This window comes from Myxine glutinosa, chromosome 5 (assembly GCF_964187855.1).
Source record: "Myxine glutinosa chromosome 5, kmMyxGlut1.1, whole genome shotgun sequence".
Taxonomy (NCBI): Eukaryota; Metazoa; Chordata; class Myxini; order Myxiniformes; family Myxinidae; genus Myxine; species Myxine glutinosa.
Window position 1 is genome coordinate 151580344 of NC_136265.1, and position 26501 is coordinate 151606844.

At 45.1% G+C, this 26501-nt stretch overlaps 1 protein-coding gene across 2 annotated transcripts in view; it reads right to left on the reverse strand.

Moving 5' to 3' along the window:
* The window catches only part of KIF26B (kinesin family member 26B), a 227281-nt gene extending 202191 nt beyond the window's left edge, over positions 1–25090 (reverse strand). Inside the window, exon 1 of one of the 2 annotated variants that reach the window (XM_068115929.2) lies at positions 23831–25090. In XM_068115929.2, coding sequence (XP_067972030.2) covers positions 23831–24049 — 219 coding nt within the window. In that variant the 5' untranslated portion in view covers positions 24050–25090. The remainder of the gene's footprint in view (positions 1–23830) is intronic. The other variant, XM_078778866.1, reaches the window with a different exon arrangement.
* Positions 25091–26501: the final 1411 nt, after the last annotated feature.

The following is a 26501-nucleotide window of genomic DNA, read 5'->3' on the forward strand; positions in this document are numbered from 1 at the left end:
AGAGTAATACTTGTACAATACATTATAACCTATTTTTATCCCGATTGGTCAGGACCGAGGGTGTTCCAGATGAACGATATTTCTGCTTAATGGATGTTGTTAATAATTTTTAATTAATTAATGAAGTACACGAACAGGATTATAACTAATTAATTGACATGTGTGGGAAAGTTACATGCCCAGACCAGGAATCGAACCCAGGTACTCTGATGAACAGTACCAGTACTCTGGTACGGTCAGAGCACTGGTACGGTTCACCAGAGGACCTGGATTCATGAGAGGACCAACGCCGGGCACTTCAGCTCGTACATAATAAACTACAAACATGCATGAAGATAACCTTTTTAAACAGTCGCTACTTTTGTTTAACACTAAACTGAAAGGGAGGAAACCTGACGTTCTTGAGGCAGTATATGCTTATCGGGTCCCCCACTGACGAACGGACCTGAGCATCGATCTACTGCAATCTATATACCCCAAAGAGGATAATAATATGACCTTTCCTGCCACACTCTTCGACAGCAGCTGTACTAGTTATATTAAATTGAAATAAAATAAAAACTGTAAAGGTTGAATAAAAAATAATTCCGGAAGTTGACTGCTATTGATGCAGCGGATATTACACTATCTTATTACCCTCGCCAGAGGAGAGCGTATTGCATCTGAGTCAGTTTGTTACTTGGCAAAAAAAACAATTTTGGACAAGTATGTTGATCACTCCGGTTTGTATGTTATGCCTGTTCGCTCACTTATACTTGCGTACAGGTCACAATTTTAAACCGATCTTCACGAAACTTCACCAAATGGTAGAGTTCGTGGTCTGACAAAATCCTATATATTTGAGGTCAAAAGGTCAACATAGGCCAAAGGTCAACCACTTTTTTCAAATTTCTAAAATCCTCAATTTAAATCCGATTGACTTTAAATTTGAATAGGATTAATGTATCAGCGGATTGAATTCAACCAACAACTATGTTTGAGATCAACATAGGTCACAAGGTCAACATAGGCCAAAGGTCAACCACTTTCTTTCAAATCTCTAAAATCCTCAATTTAATCCGATTGACTTTAAATTTGAATGGGATTTTCATATCAGCTAACTGAATTAAATCACCAACTATTTTTGAGATCAGCGTAGGCCAAAAGGTCAACATAGGCCAAAGGTCAACAATTTCAAATTTCTAAAATCCTCAATTTTCATCTGATTGACTTGAAATCTGAATAGGATTTGTATATCAGCTTACTGAAAACCATCAACTATTTTTGAGGTCAACGTAGGCCAAAAGGTCAACATAGCCAAAATTTCTAAAAGTGTCAATTTTCATCTGATTAACTTTAACTTTAAAGACGATTTGTATATCAGTTCACCGAATTCAACCACTAATTATTTTTGAGGTCAAAAGGATGCTTTACTGAGTGCCATTCTACTTTGTTCTGTTTTGCCAACTGGCGCTCTATGAGTGATTTTTAATTTGTCCGTTTGTTTGTCTGCACATAATAAATGTGATTTTCTCTGCAAACGTTTGTCCAATTGACAGGAAATTTTCACCATAGGTGCAACTCCACCTGTATAATCTTATAATGATAATTATGACGGCATAGGTCACGTGATGTGGGCGCCATTTTGGAAAAATCGAAAAACTTTGCACCTCCATATCTCCGAAAGCGCTGCACAAAAAAAATTGAGACATGGCGCATTGTAAAGAACTCTCCATGTGGGATAACATATGTTAATGATGATGTCGTAGGTACCTCCATTATGACGTCATCATTTGACAAGTACAAAACTTCATCAGATCAAGATTAAATTTCTTGAACATCTAGGGACAAATTGGTGTAGAAAAAAGAATGATGACGTCATCGGTCACTTGGTTCGGCCGCCATATTTGTTTTAACACAAAAAGCTTAAAAAACACTGAAAACACGTCCTGGCGAGGGTCTGCAATCTCTGATTGCTCTTTCTAGTTTAACACATTGCATTTGTATTTTTATGCCTTTTTCAGGTGTTTTCAGTTTTTCTTCATGCCTGTTGTTTGTGTCCTTTATGACATCCTTAAAAACAGTAAGTTTCCTGTTTGGAATGATTTTCAATTTTGTTTGATTGCCAGACAGGCAGACAGAGTAAATTATTTTTATCTCACTCCTCTTTGCGCATGTATGATCTGGACGAATTCAGAGCCAAAGTAGTGCTAAACCGCAGGTTTGTTTTCCGTTTCATGATCTCATTTGTGTTCAAAATAGAACATTCAATTAATACTCAGCTATTCCACGATCATAAATCGATGTTTGTAGACGGGCGGACAGAAGAATGGACAGACGGACAGACAGACAGACAGACAGAGACGTTTAACCAATTGTTTAACCTCACTTTTCGCTCGGCGTGCGCTGGGTAATAACTTCTTACTTTTCTTTCATGGGGGTTTCTGAGGTTGGCGAAGCACTTGCAGGACGTTTAGGGGTAGGCCATAATGCAAAAACGTACTATATAAATGGCTCTTGCAAAATACAGGAAGTATAAAATATTGGCTATTGTAAAAAAACAACAACTAATATCTGTCTTAACATGTCAGGTGGCTGTGGGTTGGATTGCAGGGTTGAGCGTGGGTAGGGGAGGGGGTGTGGGGGGGGGCTACACCACGCTTCAGTACTCCCATAATGCACTGTGATACCCTGTCTCATGATTCGTGACGAACAACAAACAAACGCACGCATACCCGAGTCAACTCACTCGTCATCCATTCATCTTCCCCACTCAGCGCTCGGGCCATGCAGTTTTCGTTCGCGGTCGGTGCATTTCCTGTTCTCAACCCATGTAGTTGTGAACCATACTCGTGCAGAGCAAATTTTTGTGTTTAAAAAAATGTGTACGAGTGAATCTTCCAATGGAAACACACTGGCAAGGTTGGTTGATATTGGATAATTAACTACTGAATGCATCGGTTCCAGACATGCAGAGACAGACAGACACCAGAATGTGTATTTCAGTATGACGACAGGGGTATGACAGCACTGGGCACTATTCAGTATGACATTCATTCATTCATTCATTATTCATTCAGTTTGACAGCACTGGGCCATTATTGGGTTTTGTGTGTGGCCTTTTGCGTAGTCATCCCACCATCCGCCTACTCCTCTCCACTTTGCTGTCTACCTTCCCTCCAAGCTTAGTGTCATCTGAAAAGTTGGAAAGCAGACTCTTAACCCCACTGTCCAAATTACTGATGTAAATTATGAATAACTACGATAAAGCACATCAAAAATGATGGATTGAAACAGTTTTTGACGGTACAGCCATGTGAGAATGGCAAAGTCTGAAGTCTGGGCCTAGTATCAGGGGTGCTTATATCATCTTTATTTATTAGACATCCCACAGACGTAAATGAACACTTGTTTTACTCTGCGTGCATTGCATGCACATCACGTGCAGCAAATTTCACCTCCCTGTGCCTTGTATTTATTGTGATTCAAAAAAAAAAAAACCGCTTCTGTACACCGAACTTGAGGCTCAGTTTGCAAGCCACCGTCTACAATTCCAATGTAAGAGGCATAATTACTCTTATTTTGGGTCTTTGGAATCCTTGGGGTATTTTGTGTCCTTGGGGTATTTTGTGTCCTTGGGGTATTTTGTGTCCTTGGGGTATTTTGTGTCCTTGGGGTATTTTGGGTCCTTGGGGTATTTTGGGTCCTTGGGGTATTTTGGGTCCTTGGGGTATTTTGGGTCTTCAGGGTCTTCAGCGTCTTTTGGGTCATTTGAGTCTTTTGGGTCCTCCAGGTCTTTTGAGTCATTTGAGTATGTTGGGTCCTCGATCTGGATCTTTGGGGTATTTAAGGGTCTTCAGGGTATTTTGGGTCTTCAGGGTATTTTGGGTCTTCCGGGTATTTTGGGTCTTCAGGGTCCTTGGGGTATTTTGGGTCTTCTGGGTCCTTGGGGTCTTTTGGATCCTTGGGGTCTTGGGGTCTTTTGGGTCCTTGGGGTCTTTTGGGTCCTCAGAGTTTTTTTTAGGTATTTTAACCGGTGGATACACAGTCATAGTGTTCAAATATTGCCCATTACCCCCCTCACCCCCACTCAAATCCCTCCTAAAGCACTACTCAAAGCCTTTAAAACCTACCCTTATGAAGGGAGACAGACAGACACACACACACAAACAAACACACACAAACACACATTGTGTTTTATATGGTAGATAACGGTCCTAGAATTGAACTCTGGAATACCACACTACTTATATCCTCCCAGCTGGATATCCTCCCACTCACAACCACACTGTGAGTGTAGCTGTACGAAACACATCGATGTAGAGAGAACTTCCATCCTCCAAATATGAAAGGACTATGAATTTCTTTACCACCTACAAACTTCCCTGGCACACCCCCGAGTTAGTATCAGTTGAATTGGCTATTCAAAGTGTGGCATCAACGCCATGTTCTGCCCGCACAATACCAGGATTATACTGTATTGTATTGTATAGTCAGGTTTGGAATCATCCATAACTCGACAGCTCAAAGATGACGATATTCTGCCTTTGAGCTATTCTAACAGTCAATTCATATTTTGTACATTGACATTTGAAAGATATATCCTACCACTGTGCAGATAAGGCATGGATACTCTTGATGGAGCATTGGCAAGCCAACAAACAGTCGTGAACACATTTCTCTATTTCCATGTCTGAGAACGAATCCTGAAACAGGTCATAACTTCATCAAAAGGTGTGAGGGCAATGTAACAGGGCTTTACCCACCCCCATGAACATGACAAGGCATGTTGCTATTTTATACCCACATTCTTCAAGGTGATGGTGCTACATGTCACTCCATCAATGTGACCACAGTCTGGAAGAGGGATCATTAGAGTACTTCCTTGGCAATTCACCAAAGCTTGTATATGAAGCCAAGGAAGCACCTCTGGAAGCATCTGGATCATCACCTGAGATCAACCTGTCCACCACTCAACAAACGTGATGGTATTAACCCTACATAGGTGTACCCCTGTACAGAATACGTACACCCAGGGGTACGCCTATTTAGGGTTAACGAAATTCTAACATGGATTTGGCAGGAAATTGACCAGACCACGATACAAATTCTTCTGGGATTGATGCCAAACACGATATCAGCCCTTCCTGGTAAAAAGAAATGTGGCTCAAGCAACTGCCAAAACAACATTTCACTCGTTACCTTGTTCTTATTTGTCCCATTTCCACACCACACAACCACACAACCATACGGTGGCCTAGAATTCTTATTTTCAAGGACAGCATTAGTCACAGTGGAAGACTTACAATTTTGCAAATAACATCCAAGGCATGCCTAGAATCGCTGCGGTGTCATGTGCAAACCTTTATCGCATCTTCCTGGCAACATATTAAATGTACTAAGCCAGACATAGCGAAAGCAAAGCAAGAAAGAGGATTAGGGCATCAAATCCTCCGCAGTAAAAATTGCAACCACTTGTCTCGTCCTGTTTTTATTAAACTGGATGAACATTATTGCATTTACATTGATCTTTCTCATTTACTCTCCAGGTTGATCCATCTCTGTAACATTGTTTTTTAACCACCCATCATTCTGCCACAGTATGCAAGAATGGCCGATACAATCGGTGCAGTGTGTTGAGCTCTCCTGGCCGGGCATTTTGGCCTATGATTAAATTGATCAAATTTGATGAGTGCATCCCCTGATGAAATGTCGTGCTAGAAAACCTCAGGCTTCAAAAACGCAAATGCGGTGAATTTCAGTGATTTATCAAGGGCCATGTCTGGTCGATGAATGGACGAAACGTGTGGTGTCGCATTTATGTTTCTCAGCCATTCTTGGAAGGTGTGAAAACATTTTGCTACCTCGGAGACATGCTGAATGGAGAAGGTGGATCAGACTCGGCAACGGTTGCTGGAGTGAGATGTGCATGGAAGAAGTTTCTGGAACTGAGTGGCGTGCTGACGAGGAGGGGAGTGTCGTTGAAGCTGAAGGGAAAGGTGTATGCTGCATGTGTGAGAAGTGTTATGATTTATGGGAGCGAGACATGGGTAATGAACGTAGAGCAGCAACGAAGGCTGGAAAGGGTGGAAATGCGAATGGTTCGGTGGATGTGCGGAGTATCGTTGAGAGAGAGGAAGACAAATGATGAATTGCGAAAGATGATGGGAATAGAGCCTGTGATTGATGCTGTGAAGAGGAACAGGTTGAGATGGTTTGGTCATGTGTTGAGGAAGGATGAAAGTGACTGGTTGAGAAGAGTGATGGAAATGAATGTAGAAGGAAGTAGGGGACGGGGAAGACCGAGAAAGACTTGGCTAAAGATGGTGGAAGAAGAAATGCGGGCAAGGGGGTTAACAAGGAGAGATGCAGAAAATAGGGCAAAATGGAGAAGATTGTCATGGGGACCACAAGGCTAACCCCCGCTCTAGCAGGGGAAATGGCCTCAAAATGCCTGTTGTTGTTGTTGTAGCCATTCTTGGTTAAGGCATAGCTTGGGTTTGTTTTGGTAGTTGGGGTTCTTTGTGCCCATGAGCAGACCCTGGGTACAATCAACACGTATGCAACATTTGTTGGAGATTGGGACAGCCATGGTTTTTTTCTATGATTTTCAAATGTGCATATAAACATACACACATACCTACAGAGAATTGGCTTAGTTAATGTAGTAGGAAGTAGGATACCAGCGCTGGCCTAGAGTCATCTCTAAGTTATATGGCCTGGGTTAGAATCTCTGTCCAGTTATAAACTGTCACCCCAGGGTGTTTCAAAAGCAGGAAGAGGCATCAATAGGTGTGCGCCAGCCATCGGATGGACTTAAATTGGATGTCTCATCTTCTAGCATGAGTTGGTGTATGTTAAATATCCCACGCTGTCCTTTCTCAAAGAGTAGGCGAGTTACCGCAGACACCCTAACAACTTCCTATGAACGACAGTTGCCATTCTTTGCAGTGACTGCACATATATCTTCAGTCAAATGTCATATATGGCCATCCAAATAAAAAGCAATATAATGTGAATGTAACGTAACGCACCCATAAAGGGCAAAATGCCTTTTACCTATGTTTCAGGGTCATATTTATAATCAACGGTCATGTCATTTACAATGTCAGAACAACATCAACTAAATGTACTTTTAAATGTAAATAAATAAATAAATAAAACAGGAAATAACTGTAAGCTAGAGCGAAACCGATTGCGTGCCATCGCATCCCCATGCTTCCCACCTAAAGCAAAGTTGAAAGACGGCAAAAGGTTCCACCAGAAATGACCCAACATCTAATTTTGAGTTTGAAATTTTCCCCATTTTCCTCAGGGGTCTCCAACCCTTGAGGCATGAACCCAGGGGTCAAATCCAATAAATTATTATATATTTCATGCAACCCACAATATTGATTGTATGTACAAATTATCATTTTAAAATGTTTAAAAATGTGCCCAAAATTGCATTTTTCGTTTTCTGACCTTTTGCCCTTGCTCCAGGGGGTGGGGCCAAAAATTATACTGCTCTTGCATCTTCATGCCATGTGATGATCATAACTACCAAGTTTGGTAAATTGATGCGCAACCGTTTAGGATGAGATAGCGTGACAAACGGACGGACAGACACACAGACGGAGCCGATTACAATACTCCTCCGTTGTTTTTTTTTTTTTCTTCAAAAAGAGTTGCGATAATAAACTGTTTTACTAATTTTCAAAATGAAAAGCCTTCAGATTTGCAAAACTGATGGAGCCTTGATAAAGCATGGTGATGCCTTGAGCCGTCATAGTAAAGATCAATTTTCTGATTATCTAAGCATTATCTCAAACAACAGCCTTTGCATACTCCTCATTCTGTCTGCTTCTGCTGCTCCCGGTACTTTCATAACTGGTCATAAAGCTGATGACAGAGGTCTATCAATAATATTGCTTTTGCAAAGTATGAACGAGCAAGGTATTGCGGGGCAACACATGTTCCCATGAGAGGGTTGTACACCATAAACATCTGTGCAGCCTCAGGTATGATTAAGGTGGTTGTTTTGGTTGTGTCTAGTTGTTTCAATCTCAGTGTCTGGCAGGTTGTAATAGCTCAGCGGCAAGAAACTTCACAGGTCAATGTATGAGGTGTTGAACAAATAGGTTGGGAACATACGAAACCCACGGCATGGCAATAGGTATGTATGTAAACTACAAATCATCATCATACTAAAATACGCCATTTGTGTCTGTCTGTCTGATGAATTTTTGACGCCAATACATGCTGTCGTTGCTTAACCAATCTCAACCAAACTTGACAGGATGACGAAGGGTTACACAATAAAGGTTGTAGCGCATTCATTCCCCCCCCCCCCTTCCCCACGGGGGTTCCTCCCTCCCCCCCCCCCCCTGAGAGTTTGCCCACGATTGCCGTCAATGGGGTTGCACATTGAGGTGTATATAAATGTTAAATTAGCTTTATCGTGGTGTATTTCCAAAGAAGATTTATCGTGGCGTTTTTCCAAAGATGCTTTTAATAAAAAAAATTAATGATAATCACATATTGTTAATGTTATTACAAAACAATATAAAGACTAATAATGTCCCGCTTCCCCCAAGGCGTTTTTTCTGCAGTGATAACGTGTATAAATAGGTTATAGCCGGCGAAGCCGGTGTTGTCAATGAACGCATACGTATTATGTTGAAAACCTGATTATGCCTTGGCTCGAGAATTCCGAAGTGCAGTGGAGGCCGCCATCTTGCAGATGCGGAAGTATGCATAACAAATTTATAACGTTCATTAGGAGTTTCTTTCACCTGTCATTGTTTGATTCACAATCTTATGCACCTCCAATGTATTATTAAAATACTTTAAGACCAACATCGGCCCGCACGGGCCTGGTTATCTTCAACGAAACGCGTCACCAAACACCGGACCCAATGAGAGTCGAGCATTTGCAAAAATATTTCTAAAATGAAATCACTCAATGGTGGCCGCCATCGACCGGATGCGGAAGTTTGCATAAAACAATTGCGAAAGAGTTCAATAGGAGTTTGTTTCACCCGTCGTTCTTTGATTCACAATCTAATGAACCTCTAATTAGTAATTAAAATACGTTAAGACCAACCTCGTTATCTTCAACGAAAATCGTCATCAAACACCAGAACCAATGAGATTCGAGCATTTGAAAAAATATTTTTTTCAGCTTATTACGCGTTTCCGAGGGTGAAAACGGTGTCAAATATTCTAACATTGACGAAGAATTATTTTTTAGAAATCTCGCGGCCGTATGGGATTGTTTTTCATGGCCAGAAATACGGTATAAGCAGTTTACATATTTAGTTTAGAAATACGGATAGTTTTTCACGGCCGGAAATATCCGAAGTTGAGGCGGAATTCACCGAATTAATCACTGCAAGCTAACTCCTTCTGGTGGAGGAAGCCGCAGTGCCCGGAGAGAACCAGCCCTGACAGCGACTGAAGTTAGAAGACTACACACATACTGTGAAAACGTATGTTAAGCCCAGTTAAAATTTCTTAAAATAGGCCCTTAGCTAGCACATCGTATAGTTACTTCCTTAAGCTTCTTGTGACATTTATTGTATGTAGGTATTGGGGAGGACTGTCTCCTCTTCTCTTTTACCAAGTCTTACTAGGTACGGTACCTACTACACCTACCTACTACCAACTACCTAACCTACTGATGCCATAGTGATGGGTAAAATAGTGGCAAGAGGCTTTGGCTTCGCCGGCTCATTGCAGCTTTGCAGTTGGTACTAGTAGTTATAATGGCATTTCTGTGGGAGCAACGGCTTCTACAGGAAGTAAAAATATTATACACCACAAACACGTATGATTAGCTTTTTAAACAGTCGCTAATGCTCTTTATAAGACTAAATGAAGAAATTTGGAGGAATCCCGACATCCGTGAAGTAAGGTTTACTTAAAGAACTGAGCGAAGATCTACTGTACTCTATATAACCCACAAATGTTGGGTTAATAACATGGACCTTTGTGCCGCTACCGTGGCATTTTTCGTAGCGAACTTTTGAAGCTCGCTCCTCCTGTTTCATACGAAACTGAAAGGGAGAAGCTCAGGTTGTGCTCCTTTACCAAGCAGCTAGCTAGCGCTTGCCAAGCCAGCCGTTCCTTAACGGTTTTGAATTGAGTGCTTGCTCAAATGCTTAAACCACTTGGCGATCTATCCACAAGAAACTTGGTAAATGAACACACACCCAATGTTCTTGAGACCCGCCCATAGATCGACTGTAATCTATATACCCCAAAGAGGAATGACCCTTCCTGCCCCTCCCGGTGTCTGCGGGTGTACTAGTAAGTGAAACAAACAATATATGCAATGGCCATGGAAGAAATGCAAAGCATGAATGAGATCGAGATGTGGATATGTTTTAGCCTTAAACACTCCATAGCAAACAACGTGATTGAAAAAACCATTACGTCCCAGCATCAAATAAAGGACATAATAAGCAGTGGTATTAGGAATGAAAGTTAAACAATATTGCCAGTGAAAATGATGCAAAAAATTAAAGATTGAAATGAGGAGAGATTGTAATGCAAGTAACCTTGCTCATCCTTTGCCAGTCGAGAGCCCAGGGTACTTACACTCTGAGCTGTGTTGCCTGTCCCTGCACATATACACTCTGAGCCATGTATCCTCAGTCACTGCACATATACACCCTGGGCCATGTAGCCTCAGTCACTGCACATTTACACTCTGGGCCCTGTAGCCTCAGTCACTGCACATTTACACTCTGGGCCCTGTAGCCTCAGTCACTGCACGATGCACATATACATTCTGGGCCATGTAGCCTCAGTCACTGCACATTTACACTCTGGGCCCTGTAGCTTCAGTCACTGCACATTTACACTCTGGGCCATGTAGCTTCAGTCACTGCACATATACACTCTGAGCCATGTATCCTCAGTCACTGCACATGTACACTCTGGGCCATGTAGCCTCAGTCACTGCACATATACACTCTGGGCCATGTAGCCTCAGTCACTGCACTTTTACACTCTGGGCCATGTAGCTTCAGTCACTGCACATTTACACTCTGGGCCCTGTAGCCTCAGTCACTGCACATTTACACTCTGGGCCATGTAGCTTCAGTCACTGCACATATACACTCTGAGCCATGTATCCTCAGTCACTGCACATATACACTCTGGGCCATGTAGCCTCAGTCACTGCACATTTACACTCTGGGCCCTGTAGCCTCAGTCACTGCACATTTACACTCTGGGCCATGTAGCCTCAGTCACTGCACATTTACACTCTGGGCCCTGTAGCCTCAGTCTCTGCACTTTTTGTTTGTATACAGGAGTCATCTATATATAAAATAATAATAAACCGACCGCCTACCCTTACAACACGCACAACTCAAGCAAAAACAAATTCATGCAAAAAACAACAAAACAAAACAGCAAAACAGCAAAACAACAAAACAGCAAAACAACAAAACAACAAAACACACACACACACACACACACACACACACACACACACACACACACACTTCCATTTCTCTTCCACGCTCATTCACTACCCCTTTAGGCTGAAATGAACCACTACCCACAACCTCAACCTACACGGTTCGACGTGCCTCCATAGACTTCCTCCATTTCCAAAGTGAGCCTTTCAAGGCAACCTGAGCAACTTTGTCACACATCCTCCTTCTCTCTGTCCCACACACTCCAAGCCGAGCAAGAAATGCAGATTATCTACCATAATTATAAAAGTGTGTGTGTGTGTGTGTGTGTGTGTGTGTTGCGTGTTGTGTGTTGTGTGTTGTGTGTTGTGTGTTGTGTGTGTGTGTGTGTGTGTGTGTGTGTGTGTGTGTGTCTTCATAAGGATAGGTTTTAAAGGCTTTGAGTAGTGCTGCTTTCGGAGGGATTTGAGTGGGGGGGGGGGGGGGGGGGGGGTTAAGGGCCAATCTTTGAACTCGACTGTGTGTCAACCGGTTAAAAGACCTAAAAGACTGAGGACCCAAAAGACCCCAAGGACCCAGAAGACCCCGAAGACCCAATGGACCCCAAACACTCAAAACACCCTGTAGACTGTTAAAGACACAAGAGACCATGAAGACCCCAAGGACCCAGAAGACCCAAAACATACCAAAGACCAAAATACCACAAAGACCCAAAAGACTGAAAAGACTCTGAAGACCAAATGGACCCCAAAGACCCCGAGGACCTAAATGACAGAGGACCCAAAAGACCACAAGAACTCAGAAGACCCCCAATAAATCTGAAGATCCAAAATACCCCGAAGACCCAAAAGACCCTGAAGACCCAATGGACCCCAAACACTGGAAGACACTGACGAAGACCCAAAATAACCCATATATATATATACACACGTATATAATTTCAAAACACCTGGTCACAAGTGTGCCTTACTGACCGGATCCTCAGTCGAGGTCCTCAGCATCATCCCGTTTCGGCCCTTCTACCTCGATACGGTCAGCAAAGATGGGCCAGCAGGGGCACATACGCCTCCACATGCAGCAGCTACACCTGCATACGTACATACCCCCACCCCTAGCCAGTGAGAACACAGACTACAACAACAAAACCGCCCCCATTCCCAGAATCCACAGCCCCTCATCCACTCACTCAAACACCAAAAAAACGAAAAAAACTAAAACTAAATTGCAATAAAGTTGCAATATATATACTGTATATAGAAACAGACTTGGCATTTAATATGGAATCTTTTTTTGTGGGGGTGAACTTACTTTTCAAGATGACTTAGAACCAAAAGTTCATTGGAATTATGTTGAAATTATTCTAGATTTTGTTAATGTGACCTTTAAAAGAAACAAAAACCACATTTGACATTTCGAAGCAAATAAATTGATCCTTGAAAGTGATGTAAACTGATATCGAACTCAATTCACCGACAGTACTGTGTTAAACTTCTGTACGTTTTCCAGAAGTATCTCTTTATTTTGCACATTAGCCAAAAAAAAATTCAACAAAAACAAAAGCTAAATTATGACTGGGATTACGGACAGTAAAATTACAGTTCAGTACTTCGTGTAACCCCCACGAGCATTCAGGAGAGCACGTACACGCCGAGGCATGCTGTTCACGAGATTTGCCAAGGTTTGGACAGGAATTGCTTGCCATGCAGTGACAATAGCCTGCTGCAATTCACGCACAGAGGTCGACTGCTGGTCCAAGTTGTCGATTTGACACGTTAATTCTGCCCACAAGTTCTCTATCAGATTCATATCCGGGGACATGGCAGGCCACTCCATATGCTCTACACCACGGTCAGCAAGAAAGTGTTGGATCATGCGAGCAAGATGAGGCCGTGCATTGTCATCTTGGAAGACAAAGTTTCCTCGAAAGGCTGCACGAGCAAATGGAAGCAATGTTTCTTCCAGAATGGCCCGGAACTTGAACTGGTTCAGGTTTCCATTCAGAACAACCAGGTCAGTTTTGCCCCCTGCATGAAAAGCAACCCAAAAGGTCACCCCACCACCTCCAGCTTGGACCCTTGGCACTATACAATCTTCGTTGTGGGCTTCATGCACTTGTCTGTGCACTCGGACGCGGCTATCTTGACGATAGACCAGAAATCTAGACTCGTCACTGAAGGTCACGTGATTCCAGTGTCCTGGCTACCATTGACGGTGCTCTCTGGCCCACTGCAATCGGCGCTGGCTGTGTTGTCTGGTCAGGCGTGGCTTTCTCAGGGGACGCCTGGCACGATAGCCTGCTTGAACCAGTCGTTGGTTGACTAGCCTTCTGGATACAGGCACATTTGTCAGTTGCTGCCACTCAGCCCTAAGCCGATTAGCTGACTTGGTACGGCCATTGCAGACTAACCGGTGCAGCTCGCGATCCTCTCTCCTTGTGGTTCTGCGTTGACGTCCTGGCCTCGGTATTGGAGTAGGGACACCCCTCTGAGCATTTCGTTTCAGGATCTTTGACACCTGACCTTGAGTGATGCCATACTGCCGAGCAATAGCATGCTGTTTCATGCCAGAATTTCGTAAGGCCACCACTCCATGACAAACAGCATTGTCAAGTTGACGGACCATCTCCAGAGGAAGCGGCAATAACTTTTGTAGACGTGCAGCAGTTGTTTTCCACTAATACAGAACGCAACAACCCTTACATACCCGATTGTGAAGCCAATCGTCAAATGTACCTGTCCTTACATTTTGTCACGCCACCTGTGATATAATCCTGTTATTGACTTCTTGCTGCGAAAGACAATCAGTGACATGGTTCTTTCAACAAAGACATCACCGAAGGGTAAAATAAACTCACCAGATTGATATACTGAGTTCAGAAAGTAAACCCAAGTCAAGAAAGAAAAAAAAATTCCATATTAAATGCCAAGTCTGTATATATATACTGTATATAAACGGTAATGAACGGTGTTGAATCTTGCGGATCGTTTCCACTTGGGAATCGCCAAGCTTTACACAAAATTTGATGCAGTAGCGTTGTTCAAGTTTTTCCGTCATTTTGTCAAAAACGAAAATCCGATGGCGCTCACTTACATGTCCTCACTCATCGGCGGTCTGCCGTCGAATGACAGCTTCTGCAGGTGGGAAAAAATTCACGCGTGTGCATTAGGATCGCCTACATACGTGCACCAATCAACGCCTCCCTAGCTTCTTTTTTTTACGCACGAAAAATAAAGGTCGGATACTTTTTGAACACACTACGTATATACAGACTTGGCATTTAATATGGAATATTTTTTTTTTCTTGACTTGGGTTTACTTTCCTAACTCAGTATATCAATCTGGTGAGTTTCTTTTACACTTTGATGATTTATTTGTTAAAAGAACCATGTCACTGATTGTCTGTCGCTGCAAGAAGTCAACAACAGGATTATATCACAGGTGGCGTGGCCAAATGTACGGACAGGTGCATTTGACGATTGGCTTCGCAGTCGGGTATACAAGGGTTGTTGCGTTCTGTATTAGTGGAAAACAACTGCTGCACGTCTCCAAAAGTTATTGCCGATTCCTCTCGAGATGGTCCGTCAACTCGACAATGCTGTTTGTCATGGAGTGGTGGCTTTACGAAATTACGGTATGAAAGAGCGTGCTATTGCTCGGCAGTATGGCATCACTCAAGGTCAGGTGGCAAAGATCCTGAAACGAAATGCTCAGAGGGGTGTCCCTACTCCAATACCGAGGCCAGGACGTCCCCGCAGAACCACAAGGAGGGATGATCGCCAGCTGCACCGGTTAGTCCGCAATGGCCGTACCAAGTCAGCTAATCGGCTTAGGGCTGAGTGGCAGCAACTGACAAATGTGCCTGTATCCAGAAGGCTAGTCAACCAACGACTGGTTCAAGCAGGCTTTCGTGCCAGGCGTTCCCTGAGAAAGCCACGCTTGACCAGACAACACCGCCAGCGCCGATTGCAGTGGGCCAGAGAGCACCGTCAATGGCAGCCAGGACACTGGAATCACGTGATCTTCAGTGACGAGTCTAGATTTCTGGTCTATCGTCAAGATGGCCGCGTCCGAGTGCGCAGACAAGTGCATGAAGCCTACAACAAAGATTGTATAGTGCCAAGAGTCCAAGCTGGAGGTGGTGGGGTGACCGTTTGGGCTGCTTTTCATGCAGGGGGCAAAACTGACCTGGTTGTTCTGAATGGAAACCTGAACCAGTTCAAGTACAGGGCCATTCTGGAAGAAACATTGCTTCCATTTGCTCGTGCAGCCTTTCGAGGAAACTTTGTCTTCCAAGATGACAATGCACGGCCTCATCGTGCTCGCATGATCCAACACTTTCTTGCTGACCGTGGTGTAGAGCATATGGAGTGGCCTGCCATGTCCCCAGATATGAATCCGATAGAGAACTTGTGGGCAGAATTAACACGTCAAATTGACCACTTGGACCAGCAGCCGACCTCTGTGCGTGAATTGCAGCAGGCTATTGTCACTGCATGGCAAGCGATTCCTGTCCAAACCTTGGCAAATCTCGTGAACCGCATGCCTCAACGTGTACGTGCTCTCCTGAATGCTCGTAGGGGTTACACGAAGTACTGAACTGTAATTTTACTGTTCGTAATCCCAGTTGTAATTTAACTTTTGTTTTTGTAAAAAAAATTTTTGGCTAATGTGCAAAATAGAGATACTTCTGGAAAACGTACAGAAGTTTAACACAGTACTGTCCATGAATTGAGTTCGATATCAGTTTACATCACTTTCAAGGATCAATTTATTTGTTTTGAAATGTCAAATGTGGTTTTTGTTTCTTTTAAAGGTCACATTAACAAAATGTAGAATAATTTCAACATAATTCCAATGAACTTTTGGTTCTAAGACATCTTGAAAAGTAAGTTCACCCCCACAAAAAAAATATTCCATATTAAATGCCAAGTCTGTATATATATATATATATATATATATATATATATATATATATATATATATATATATACACATACATATATATATATATATATATATATATATATATTGTCGCTCGATTGCCCCTCGGTTGAGACCGTGAGATCGCGGATGGACTCGAGCTTACTTGGAGGACTTATCCAATTGATGGCGGACCAATACACGACCTGGGATGAACAGTGCCGACTTACCTTGACGGCCCGATGTCTTCGACCTGGGAATTAATAAATCAAACCAAAACGGGGTTTTTTTTTTTTTTTTTTTTTTTTTTTTTTTTTTTTTGTATACAAGATCGAGGCTCGTGAAAGAGCGAACATTAATCACACAGAAGGACAAACCGACACATAAAACATATAACATCGGGAGCGGTAGACAAGATGGGGAGAGAGGGGGAAGGACACAAACACAACATTTGAGAGCAGGGACCGAGAGACATCGAGACATCGAGAGATCTGAGAGAGGGTGAGGGCTTTGGGGGGGGGGGGGCATGGGAAGGGGGCGGTGGGAGAGGTATAAAACATATGGACACTGCCAGGACTTCCAGGAAAGAAGTTGGAATTTCAAACAAGGTGGATCTGGGGTGAATTAGCGGGGGTAGAAAAGATCAAGGTTTTGGATGGGGGAAGATAAGAGATGGTGGTGAACAGCTGTTTTAAAGACCTGGAGGGAGGAGTGGGATTGAAGGGAGTGAGGGAGTTTGTTCCAGAGGCGGGAGAAAAGAGGAATGAAAGAGTGAAGGTGAGCAGAGAGCCGAGATTTCGGCAGTTTAACCATCAGAGGGTTGCTGGCAGATCTTGTGCGACCTGTAGGAATATTTGGGGGACAGAGCACAGAGAGAGCTGGGGGTGCAAGGCCGGAGAGGAGTCGGTAGAAGACAGAAAGACCACCTACCTGCCTGCGGTGAGTGAGTTAAAGGCCCTCAGAGATAGCTTCATCGCGGGAGATTCCAATAATTCTGAAAGCTTTGGTTTCAACAGCGTGAAGCCGAGCTAGGTGTGAGGCAGGAGCACCGGCCCATAGGGGAGAACAGTATTCCATTGAGCTGCGGATGAAAGCCTTGTATGTGGTGAGGAGCTCAGGTGTGCCTAGGAAGGACTTCGCACGACGTAGGATGCCCAGTCGGCGACTGGCTTTGGAGGCCAGCTTGGAAATGTGGTTTTCCCAAGAAAGATCATGGCAGATAGTGAGACCCAAAATCTTGAGCGACAGAACTTCTTGGAGAGGATTGTTGAGAAAGTAGATGGGAGGGTTGTCCAGTCGATCTTTTCGGAGAGACATAGTAAGAGTGTGAGATTTGTCAGGATTGAAAGACATGTTCCACTTGTTTGACCAGTCTGTGATTTTGTCCAGGTCTTCAGAGAGTGAGGAGGCAGCAGACTGCCGATCTGAGGGAAGAGGAATGGAGCGGCAGAGAGTGGAGTCATCAGCAAAGAGATAGAGAGGATTTTCGAGAGAGTCAGAGAGATCATTGATGAAGACCAGAAAAAGCACGGGGCCCAGAACACTGCCTTGGGGAACTCCAGCCTGAACAGGAAGAGGAGATGAGAGAAACCCATTCAGGGCCACACGTTGACGACGACTAGAGAGGAAGTCCGCCAGCCATGCGTGGAGATTTCCATGGATACCAAAGGAGGAGAGTTTGGTGAGCAGAGCAGGGTGCCAGACAGTGTCGAAGGCACGTGATATGTCGAGGGAGACAGTTCTAATTTCCTGTTTGGCATTGAGGACCTCCATCCATTGTTGAGACAGCAGAAGCAGCATGTCCAGAGTAGAGTGACCTGGTCTGAAACCAAATTGATGATCAGAGATCAAGCCATTGGAGAAGAGGAATGATTTCATATCCGAAGCAATGATGGATTCCATGACTTTGCTGATAATTGGGAGAAGGCTGATTGGTCTGTAGTTGCTAGGATCTGTTTTTGCACCTTTTTTGTGCAAAGCGGTGATGTTGGCTGATTTCCAAGCAGATGGCAGTTGACCTTGAGCAAAAGAGAGGGTGAAGAGAACAGAGAGAGGGTGAGATAGAGCAGCAGAGCAGGATTTTAGGACCCGTGGGCTGATGCCGTCGGGTCCAGTTGCAGAATCAGAGTCGAGGGTTGACAGAAACTTTTCCACCTTGTCAGGAGGAAAGGACACGGAGTCCAGGAGCAGCAGGGTACGACTGGGTATGGTGGGTACAGAGAGGGATGGGTTTGGGACACAAGATTTAGAGGCAAACACAGAGTTGAGGCATTCAGCTTTTTCACGTGCGGAGTCAGCTGTGTAGCCGTTTGAGGTAAGGGAGGGGATGGAGGGGGAACAAACACCAGAAACGGATTTGACCAGACGCCACCAGGATTTGGAAGAGGGAGACAGATAAGAGAGTTCGGTCTTGAGAACGGAGAGATATTGTTTCCTGGCTCTCCTGAAGGTGGACACACACTTGTTTCGGGCTTTGTGAAAGGAAATGGGATTTCCTTCCGTTGGATTTGCTTTCCAAGAGACGAAGGCAAGTTGTTTCTGGGCAACAGCCTCACCACAAGATTCCGTGTACCATGGACGGGAGGAAGGGTATGACCAGGGAAAATAATAGAAAGGGTTTTGAATAGAAAGGGAAAATAATACAAGGGTTTATCCAAAATAAATATCAGGACAGGGAAACGCGATGATAAAACTAAATCCTAAGTTGGGACGTCCCCACACCAGACTTCAGAAACGAAAAAATGGGAGAATGAATCAAATAAACGGTCGTGTGGTGAAATGTGGTGCGTCTTATCTGTGTCTGGCAGTCTAGCGTCGGGTCGATCAGGCACCGTCCGACGCGGCTCTGGTCAGCGCGAACTGCTCGGTCCCGTCTGCTGGCGTTCCACCCCCCCCCCCCCCCCCCATTCCGCAGGCCTCTCGTGCCAAGCGGGCGAGCGTGCAATGGTCTCCCGGCTGCTGCAGCTCATGCGCTCGCCGTTCACACTGTGAACGCCGGGGAAGATAATCGTCGGCCCACCGTCTTTCGCTGGACCGACGCTGAAGCAGCCGGGAGACCTACGGTTCCAGGGGGTGGGGGGGGGGGGGGGGATATCGAGAACGAAAACTCCAAAACTCCAACCGGGAACGAAAATCAAGGGCAGAAGGGAGGTCCAAGCGGGAAGGCAGCCAACACCAAGGGACAGTCAAGGGAAGGCAAGAGGCAAAGGGAAGAGTTCTGGGCAGGAAGGAACCAGGAACGAGAAGGCCAAGGGAAGAAGAGGGAAAATGCCGGCGAGCGAGCAGTTTTACTCGCGGTCTTATCACGTCACTGGCGCATTTTCTCCAGTGCCTCACTTCTAACCTTCCCGAATCTTCTCACCGCGTTGGTGTCTTCTCATTGGCCGAGCGCTTGGCGCCCTGCTCCTTGTTCGCCCTTCCCCCCTGTCAATCAAGAGCCCCGGGGCGTGGCTCCCAGCCTGCCTGGCACGATGTTCGTCTTCCATGGTGCACCACTGCGTGGCCGCTGCCTGCTTGTCTTTCCGGTTTGTTTTATCGTCAGTTATTGTAAGGGGGAGATTTAATTAATGTGTGCACTAAGGGCCTATCTAACTGTCTATAAGAGTGCATTGCCATAAGGGACACATGTATGATCACCAGGTCTGACACACAGGGGTCTTATCTTAGTCCCTACAACTATTTAACACACGAACATCCTTGTATGATCACAGGTATACACTTGATTCGACAAACCGGGCTAAACACAGAACTACTTATTGTACATCGAGGTGGTTCTAGCTATCACGACAGATGAAGCATGATACCTATACAGATCTACCTAAATCTATATATGCCTACCCCAAAATTAATAACACAGCCCCCCCCCCCCCCCCCTCCCCTCCGGAACAGTAGCCCCTGCAAGGTTCACTGCAGGCACTACCATTCCAGTCTTAGCACTTACTGTTTCACACCTAATTAACCGATGAAATAAAGCAGGAGGGCTGTGGGAAGTGAGCCGAAGCTACCTACCTAGTCTCCTTAACATGCTAGTCCCCTTAACAATCATGCATTTCAAATATTTACAATGATTCTAATTCGTTGTTCCTGTGGTGGGAGGAAACAAACAACACACGCAAACCTATCTTAACCACAACCTTAACATTATTCAAAACTTTCAAAATTCAAAAACTCTATTAAACCTTTATACAACCCCTTCCTACAGACCGCGTCCCCCGGTGGATACCACAAGACTCAACGTTTCCTGCGGGGCCATCCCAATGCACCCCTAAATTTCCGCAGGCCCTGTCCTGGTGTTACAGGTGAGTGACATGGCTCAGTGGATTTCGCCCACATTCATTCAACCCAAACCCATAACCACTCATACACATTCCATAAATCCTTACAACACTCTAATCATCACACAGGACTTACTTCACCCCCCTGCAGGACCATTGCATAGATGTCATTTCCGTGTGTGCATTTCTCTACTGGGCACCGGGGAGGTACCGCACAAGTAAGATGGTGGGGGCGCTTCAGGCTGTGGTGCCCGCAGTCCAAACACAAGTCACTTGACTTACAAATTAATTGCCCCCCCTCCCCCTTTACCTTTTGGCCCCGTGTTTTTGTTTTTTGTTTGAAAAGCTGAAGCCATGAAACTACCTCTACCATGCTTCACAGATGAGGTAGAGTATGTTTTGGATCATATGCAGTTCCTTCTTTCCTCCACACTTTTGCCTTTCCATCGGTTTATCTTGGTCTCGTCTGACCATAAAACTTTGTTCTAAAACTCCAATGGCTCACCTCTGTACCTCTTGGCCAATTCTAATCAGGCCTTTCTATTTTGGTGCTGATTAGAGGTTTGCATCTTGCGGTGTAGCCTTTGTAATTCTGCTGTCGAAGTCTTCTGTGAACGGTAGATTGCGATACTTTCACCCCTGCAGTCTGGGTGTTATTGGTGATGTCACTGATCGTTGTTTTAGGGTTTTTCTTCACAGCTCTGATGATTTTTCTGTCATCAACTGCAGTTGTTTTCCTTGACCGACCTGGCCATTGTCTATTGCTAGTTATTGTCTATTGTCTAAGTACACGAGTGCTTTATGTATTTTTCAAGATATTCCAAATTGTTGTATTTTCTATGCCAATTTTTATGCTATGGTTCTAATTGAATTCTTCTGTTCTTTCAGCTTCCAAATTGCTTGCTTTTATTTCATAGACAGTTCTCTGGTCTTCAATTTGGTTTATGCCTACCGACTCCAAAGGTAGACTCCCAAGGCAAAAGCAAAGGATAACCCAAAACTACACATTCATAGCTCTTTTATGTGTGAACAATCAATGCGACAAGAAACACCTGTCAATCATTTCTTTCAATACTTATGCTTGCCTAAAATGGGAGGACTGAACATAAAAGTTATATTCTTGTTCCACAATGGTAAAACATATATACATAGAAATACCAAAAAATAAAAGCTGACCTTCTGTACTCTTGCCTAATAGTCATCTTTTGATCTCAAATCCAAATTTCTTGAGTAGATATAGCAAGAATAACAAGTTTGACTTCACTGAAGGACTTTTGCATAATGGGAGATGCAGTACAAGGGGAAGAGGGAGGTGGGGGGAGTTGAGAGGGTTTGGGGAGGGACGAGGGAGTATTCAAAGGAATTGGATTTGGGAGAAGCGGGACATTCATTGGGATTTATCTCGAAAGGGTGACCTGAACACCAGATCCAGAAAGCAAAGTCTCTTTCTTCGCGCCTCTTGCTCCCCTCGGTGTATTTATGACTAAGCTTTGTTAGCTCTGACCTTTAATACACGCGGGCGTAAAATGAGAAGAGATGGAAAACGTCACCCTGCATCCATCGGTTCAGGCAAACATCGCGATGGGGTTGTGTAAACATGCGCAGCGGCTCCAAGCACACACTGCAAACATGTAAAGGCATGCACCGATCTACCTTTAAAGGGGCTTCACTGGTCTCACCAAAAAGCATCATCGCCTCGGAATTCTCCGCTACATTCGTTTGGGTTGTCAAAAGACCTGACGAGGGAAACCGCATTTATTGCAAGTGTCAAAGCTCACAGTGACGATTAAACGTGAGAGCTCGTCCGTCTCGAGCACCGCCAGGTGGACGGAACGAGAAGTCCAGGTGGAGCCGAGCGATGGTGGGAGCGCGGACGTCAATAGTTAAGGAGCTCTTTGTCGCGAAATGGGACTGAGACTGATCCTGAGCTAGAAAGGCGTCACCCTGGTGGGATTACTCCCTCCCATAAAGGGGCAGTGCCCAATAATCGTTGATTAGAAAAAGCTTATTTGCTTACAATGAGGTCAATTTGGTGCTTAATATGAACAGGAGCTACATGTGATCCTTATGGCAAATCCATCCCGGTGCAAAGTGACTCGTAATAACTGCAATCATCTCGACATTATCCCTCCACTGAAGTTCGCTGCTAACGGACTGAAGTTCGCTTCCATATTGACTGCCATATAGTGGTAACCTATAGATCAGGAAAGTGGGAATAAAGTTTGACGCCAAATCGAAAGGAATATTCATAATATCACCCAGTTCATAATAATCCTAACGCGAGTAACTACTACATCTTCACCGACCCTACTTAAATTCCCATATTCTTGTGGGGTCGGCAGATGGAGAAGTTTATTCCAAGCTGTACACGAACTGGCTGGCCAGCTTGCCGTTTGACTGGAGCAGATTTTGGGGAGAAATTTTCGATTTGTGAAAAATCGCCTGCTCTTCGAGAAGCCACCGTATAATTATCACTAATAATTATACGGTGGCTTTCAATTATCACCAATTACTAACCCTAACCCTAACAACTCAGGAGGGAAGGGTTACAACTAACCCTAGCAACTAACCCTAACAACTAACCCTAACAACTAACCCTAACCCTAACAACTCAGGAGGGAACGGTTACAACTAACCCTAACAACTTACCCTAACAACTAACCCTAACAACCCTAACCCTAAACCGAGTTGTTGTTCACATCAACAATATGAAAGGACAGCCAGCTTAACATCCATTCGAGGGAGGGAGCACAACGGTGATATAGGTCGGGATTCAAACCTGGACTAGAGAGCTCACAGGTAAGTGTGTTATGTCGCAAGGCTGTCGGACAATTAAGTTCTAGCAAAAAAAATTCAGGAAAATCATCAACGATAAGAAGATGGACCGTAAATCGATTTTAGAAGCTTGAAAAATGAGACAACGCTCCCTATGAAGTCAATGCCTGTGACACAATAAATGGTTCAGGGAAGGGTGGGGATACCCGGGAATGCCGGGATGTATAGTAATAAAAAAATATATTCGCACATGCGGCTAGGAAAGATGGATTGCCACGATAGGCAAGAATTCACAATCATCTACCTTCGAGGCAAAAACACATTGACCCTGCATGCAGGTCCTTCGGGAGACCTCATTGACGGGATGAAGTATAGCATGGTGCTGCGCCTTTCAATCGATGCATTACCGATCAAATTCCCACCGTCCCCATCAAACGGGTAGCATCACATCAACATCCGACACGCGATAGGTACCTGCTTTCTGAACTCGACGAGACGTGAATTGCATGTCTCGCAAGCCCAGCCTGGTGGATCCTCGGGGCACCCCACCGTCGGCAGCCGTGGTGAACCGGGAGCGGAGCCGTCGGGCTGGAGGCGGCATGAGGCGGCGCGGGCGGCAGGCCCCGACGGCTCGGGGAAGCCGCTGCGGGTCCAGGAAGCGGTCGGTCCTGATGGGTGGCTCGCTGCCGGCATCCCGGTCGCTCGACTCGGAATCGCCGCCCGGAGCTCTAAGTGTGCCTGCGAACCCGCGCGGGGATTATGGAGACTTTGGGTCCGAGCGTTTGGGGTCTAGTGCGGCAAAGACCGCAAGGTAGAGCAGGAGCGCAGATCGAGCAACCCCCTCAACAACAATATACTAAGGGAATGGTGGAAAAATGTTCGACTTGTTATCCAGCAAAGGCTCCTGGGGTGGAGGGAACGGTTACTTCTGGAGAGTAGACCACGGAGCGCAGAGGGGGAGACGAGAGATCAATACGGAGGCGGATTTTATAAAATCCTTTTGACAGCAAATCGTCAGAATGCGCGCGTCCTTTAGGGGGGCCGTCACTGCCAGACGGATACTCAAGTGAACATTCGTCATGCTGGACCCCTACAAACTCGTGTTGTTATGGAGAAGGTGTTCCCTGCAATACGATACGATCGCGAAGGTAATCTCATCAACTTTATGAACGCGGCCAATTTGAAGGCGGGATGATATTGAGCTGCAACTGAAACGCCATTGTTCGGTGTGTCGGTGGATCAGCGCGACAAAATGGAGTTAACAAGTGTCATGATCGATACACGTGGAGCGAGTACTCGACGAAATACTTACACTCAGCTTCGAATCCACTTCGGACTCGCTGCTGCAACCATCACCCCTGCTGGAAGTAGTTATGGAGGTCATTTTCAGCAGAAGACCCGATCTCCAAACGTTACAACGACGGATAGACCTCGGTATTTGAATGCCAATTGCACATTTAACATCGACACGAGACAAGTCCTGGGGAGAGGCGGGTACGCGTCCGCATGGTTTCACTAAAAGAGACCTACTGCGTAAAAGTCCAACATTTGGCCAGAGTTCCACCGTTGTGGGGAGTAATGATTCAGGTCGTCCTGCTCGTACACTTTCCGCCCATGGTGTTGTCTCGAGCCGCTCGGACACGAACAGCATGGAACATTGTCTCTTTTATCCAAAGTCTCCGGGATCGCACTCTAGCTCTCTCGCTGCCTCCTCTCCAAGATCCTCGTCCACATGTGCACTGTTGACGGCACTAATCAATGGGCGGGAGAGGGACGGTCCAGGGCGGAGTCACCTTGCGAGCGGACCACTGGAGAATTAAAGCGCAAAAACCTGAGGGTTGCCAAGGATCATGTGGGAGGTCCCGTCGCAAGTTCGCGAAAGACCTAGTGGGACTAGACGTAAGCACTTATCCTGACTTGGTCCATTCCTAACGCATCCTGCATTGTTTGTGTCTTTTTTATTATTATTTTTGGATACAAACAAGATCGAGGCTCGTGTAAGAGCTAACATTAATCACAAAAAGACAAACTAACTCATAACACATATGATAAAGGGAGCGGGAAACAAGATGGGGGGAGAGAGGGAAGCACACAAGTACAACATTTGAGAGCAGGGACATCGGGAGATCTGTGGGAGGGAGAGGGCTTGGGGGGAGGAGGCGTGCGAAGGCGGGGGGAGGAGGCATTGGGAAGGCGAGGGGGCGTGGGGGGTGGGAGAGGTATAAAACACATGGACACTGCTAGGACTTCCAGGAAAGAAGTCGGAATGTCAAAAAAGTGGATCTAGGGTGAATTAACGGGGGAAGAAAGGATCAAGGTTTTGGATGGGGGAAGATAAGAGATGGTGGTGAATAGCTGTTTTAAAGACCTGGAGGGAGGAATGGGATTGAATAGAGTGAGGGAGTTTGTTCCAGAGGAGGGAGTAAAGAGGAATGAAAGAGTGAAGGTGATCAGAGAGTCTTGATTTTGGCAATTTCACCAGAAGAGGGTTGCTGGCAGATCTTGTGCTACCTGTAGGAATATTTGGGGGACAGAGCACAGACAGGGCTGGGGGGGAGCTAGGCCAGAGAGTCGGTAGAAGACAAAGACCACCAACCTGCCTGCAGTGAGTGAGTGAAAGGCCCTCGGAGTTAGCTTCATCGAGGAAGATTCCAATGATTCTGAAAGCTTTGGTTTCAACAGCGTGAAGCCGAGCTCGGTGTGAGGTAGGAGTACCAGCCCAGAGGGGAGAGAAGTATTCCATTGAGCTGCGGATGAAAGCCTTGTATGTGGTGAGGAGCTCAGGTGTGCCAAGGAACGACTTCGCACAACGGAGGATGCCCAGTCGGCGACTGGCTTTGAAGGCCAGCTTGGAAATGTGGTTTTCTCAGGAAAGATCATGGCAGATAGTGAGACCCAAAAGCTTGAGTGACAGGTTCTTTGCCTAAAGGTTCTCTCTAGTCTGTGTCATGTGCAACCCAAAGCTTCGAAGTCACAGTCAGCAGTGATACTATGCCCATGATCCCACTGATGGAGCATTCCTACAGGATCAGTGTTAGTACTGTCTACAATATAGCAAACAAATGTGCTTACAGCTCAGAGGTCTAGTCTTGCTTCCATTCCCATCCCGACTACAAGCTGCCATCCCGGTGCTTTGCGCGAAGCA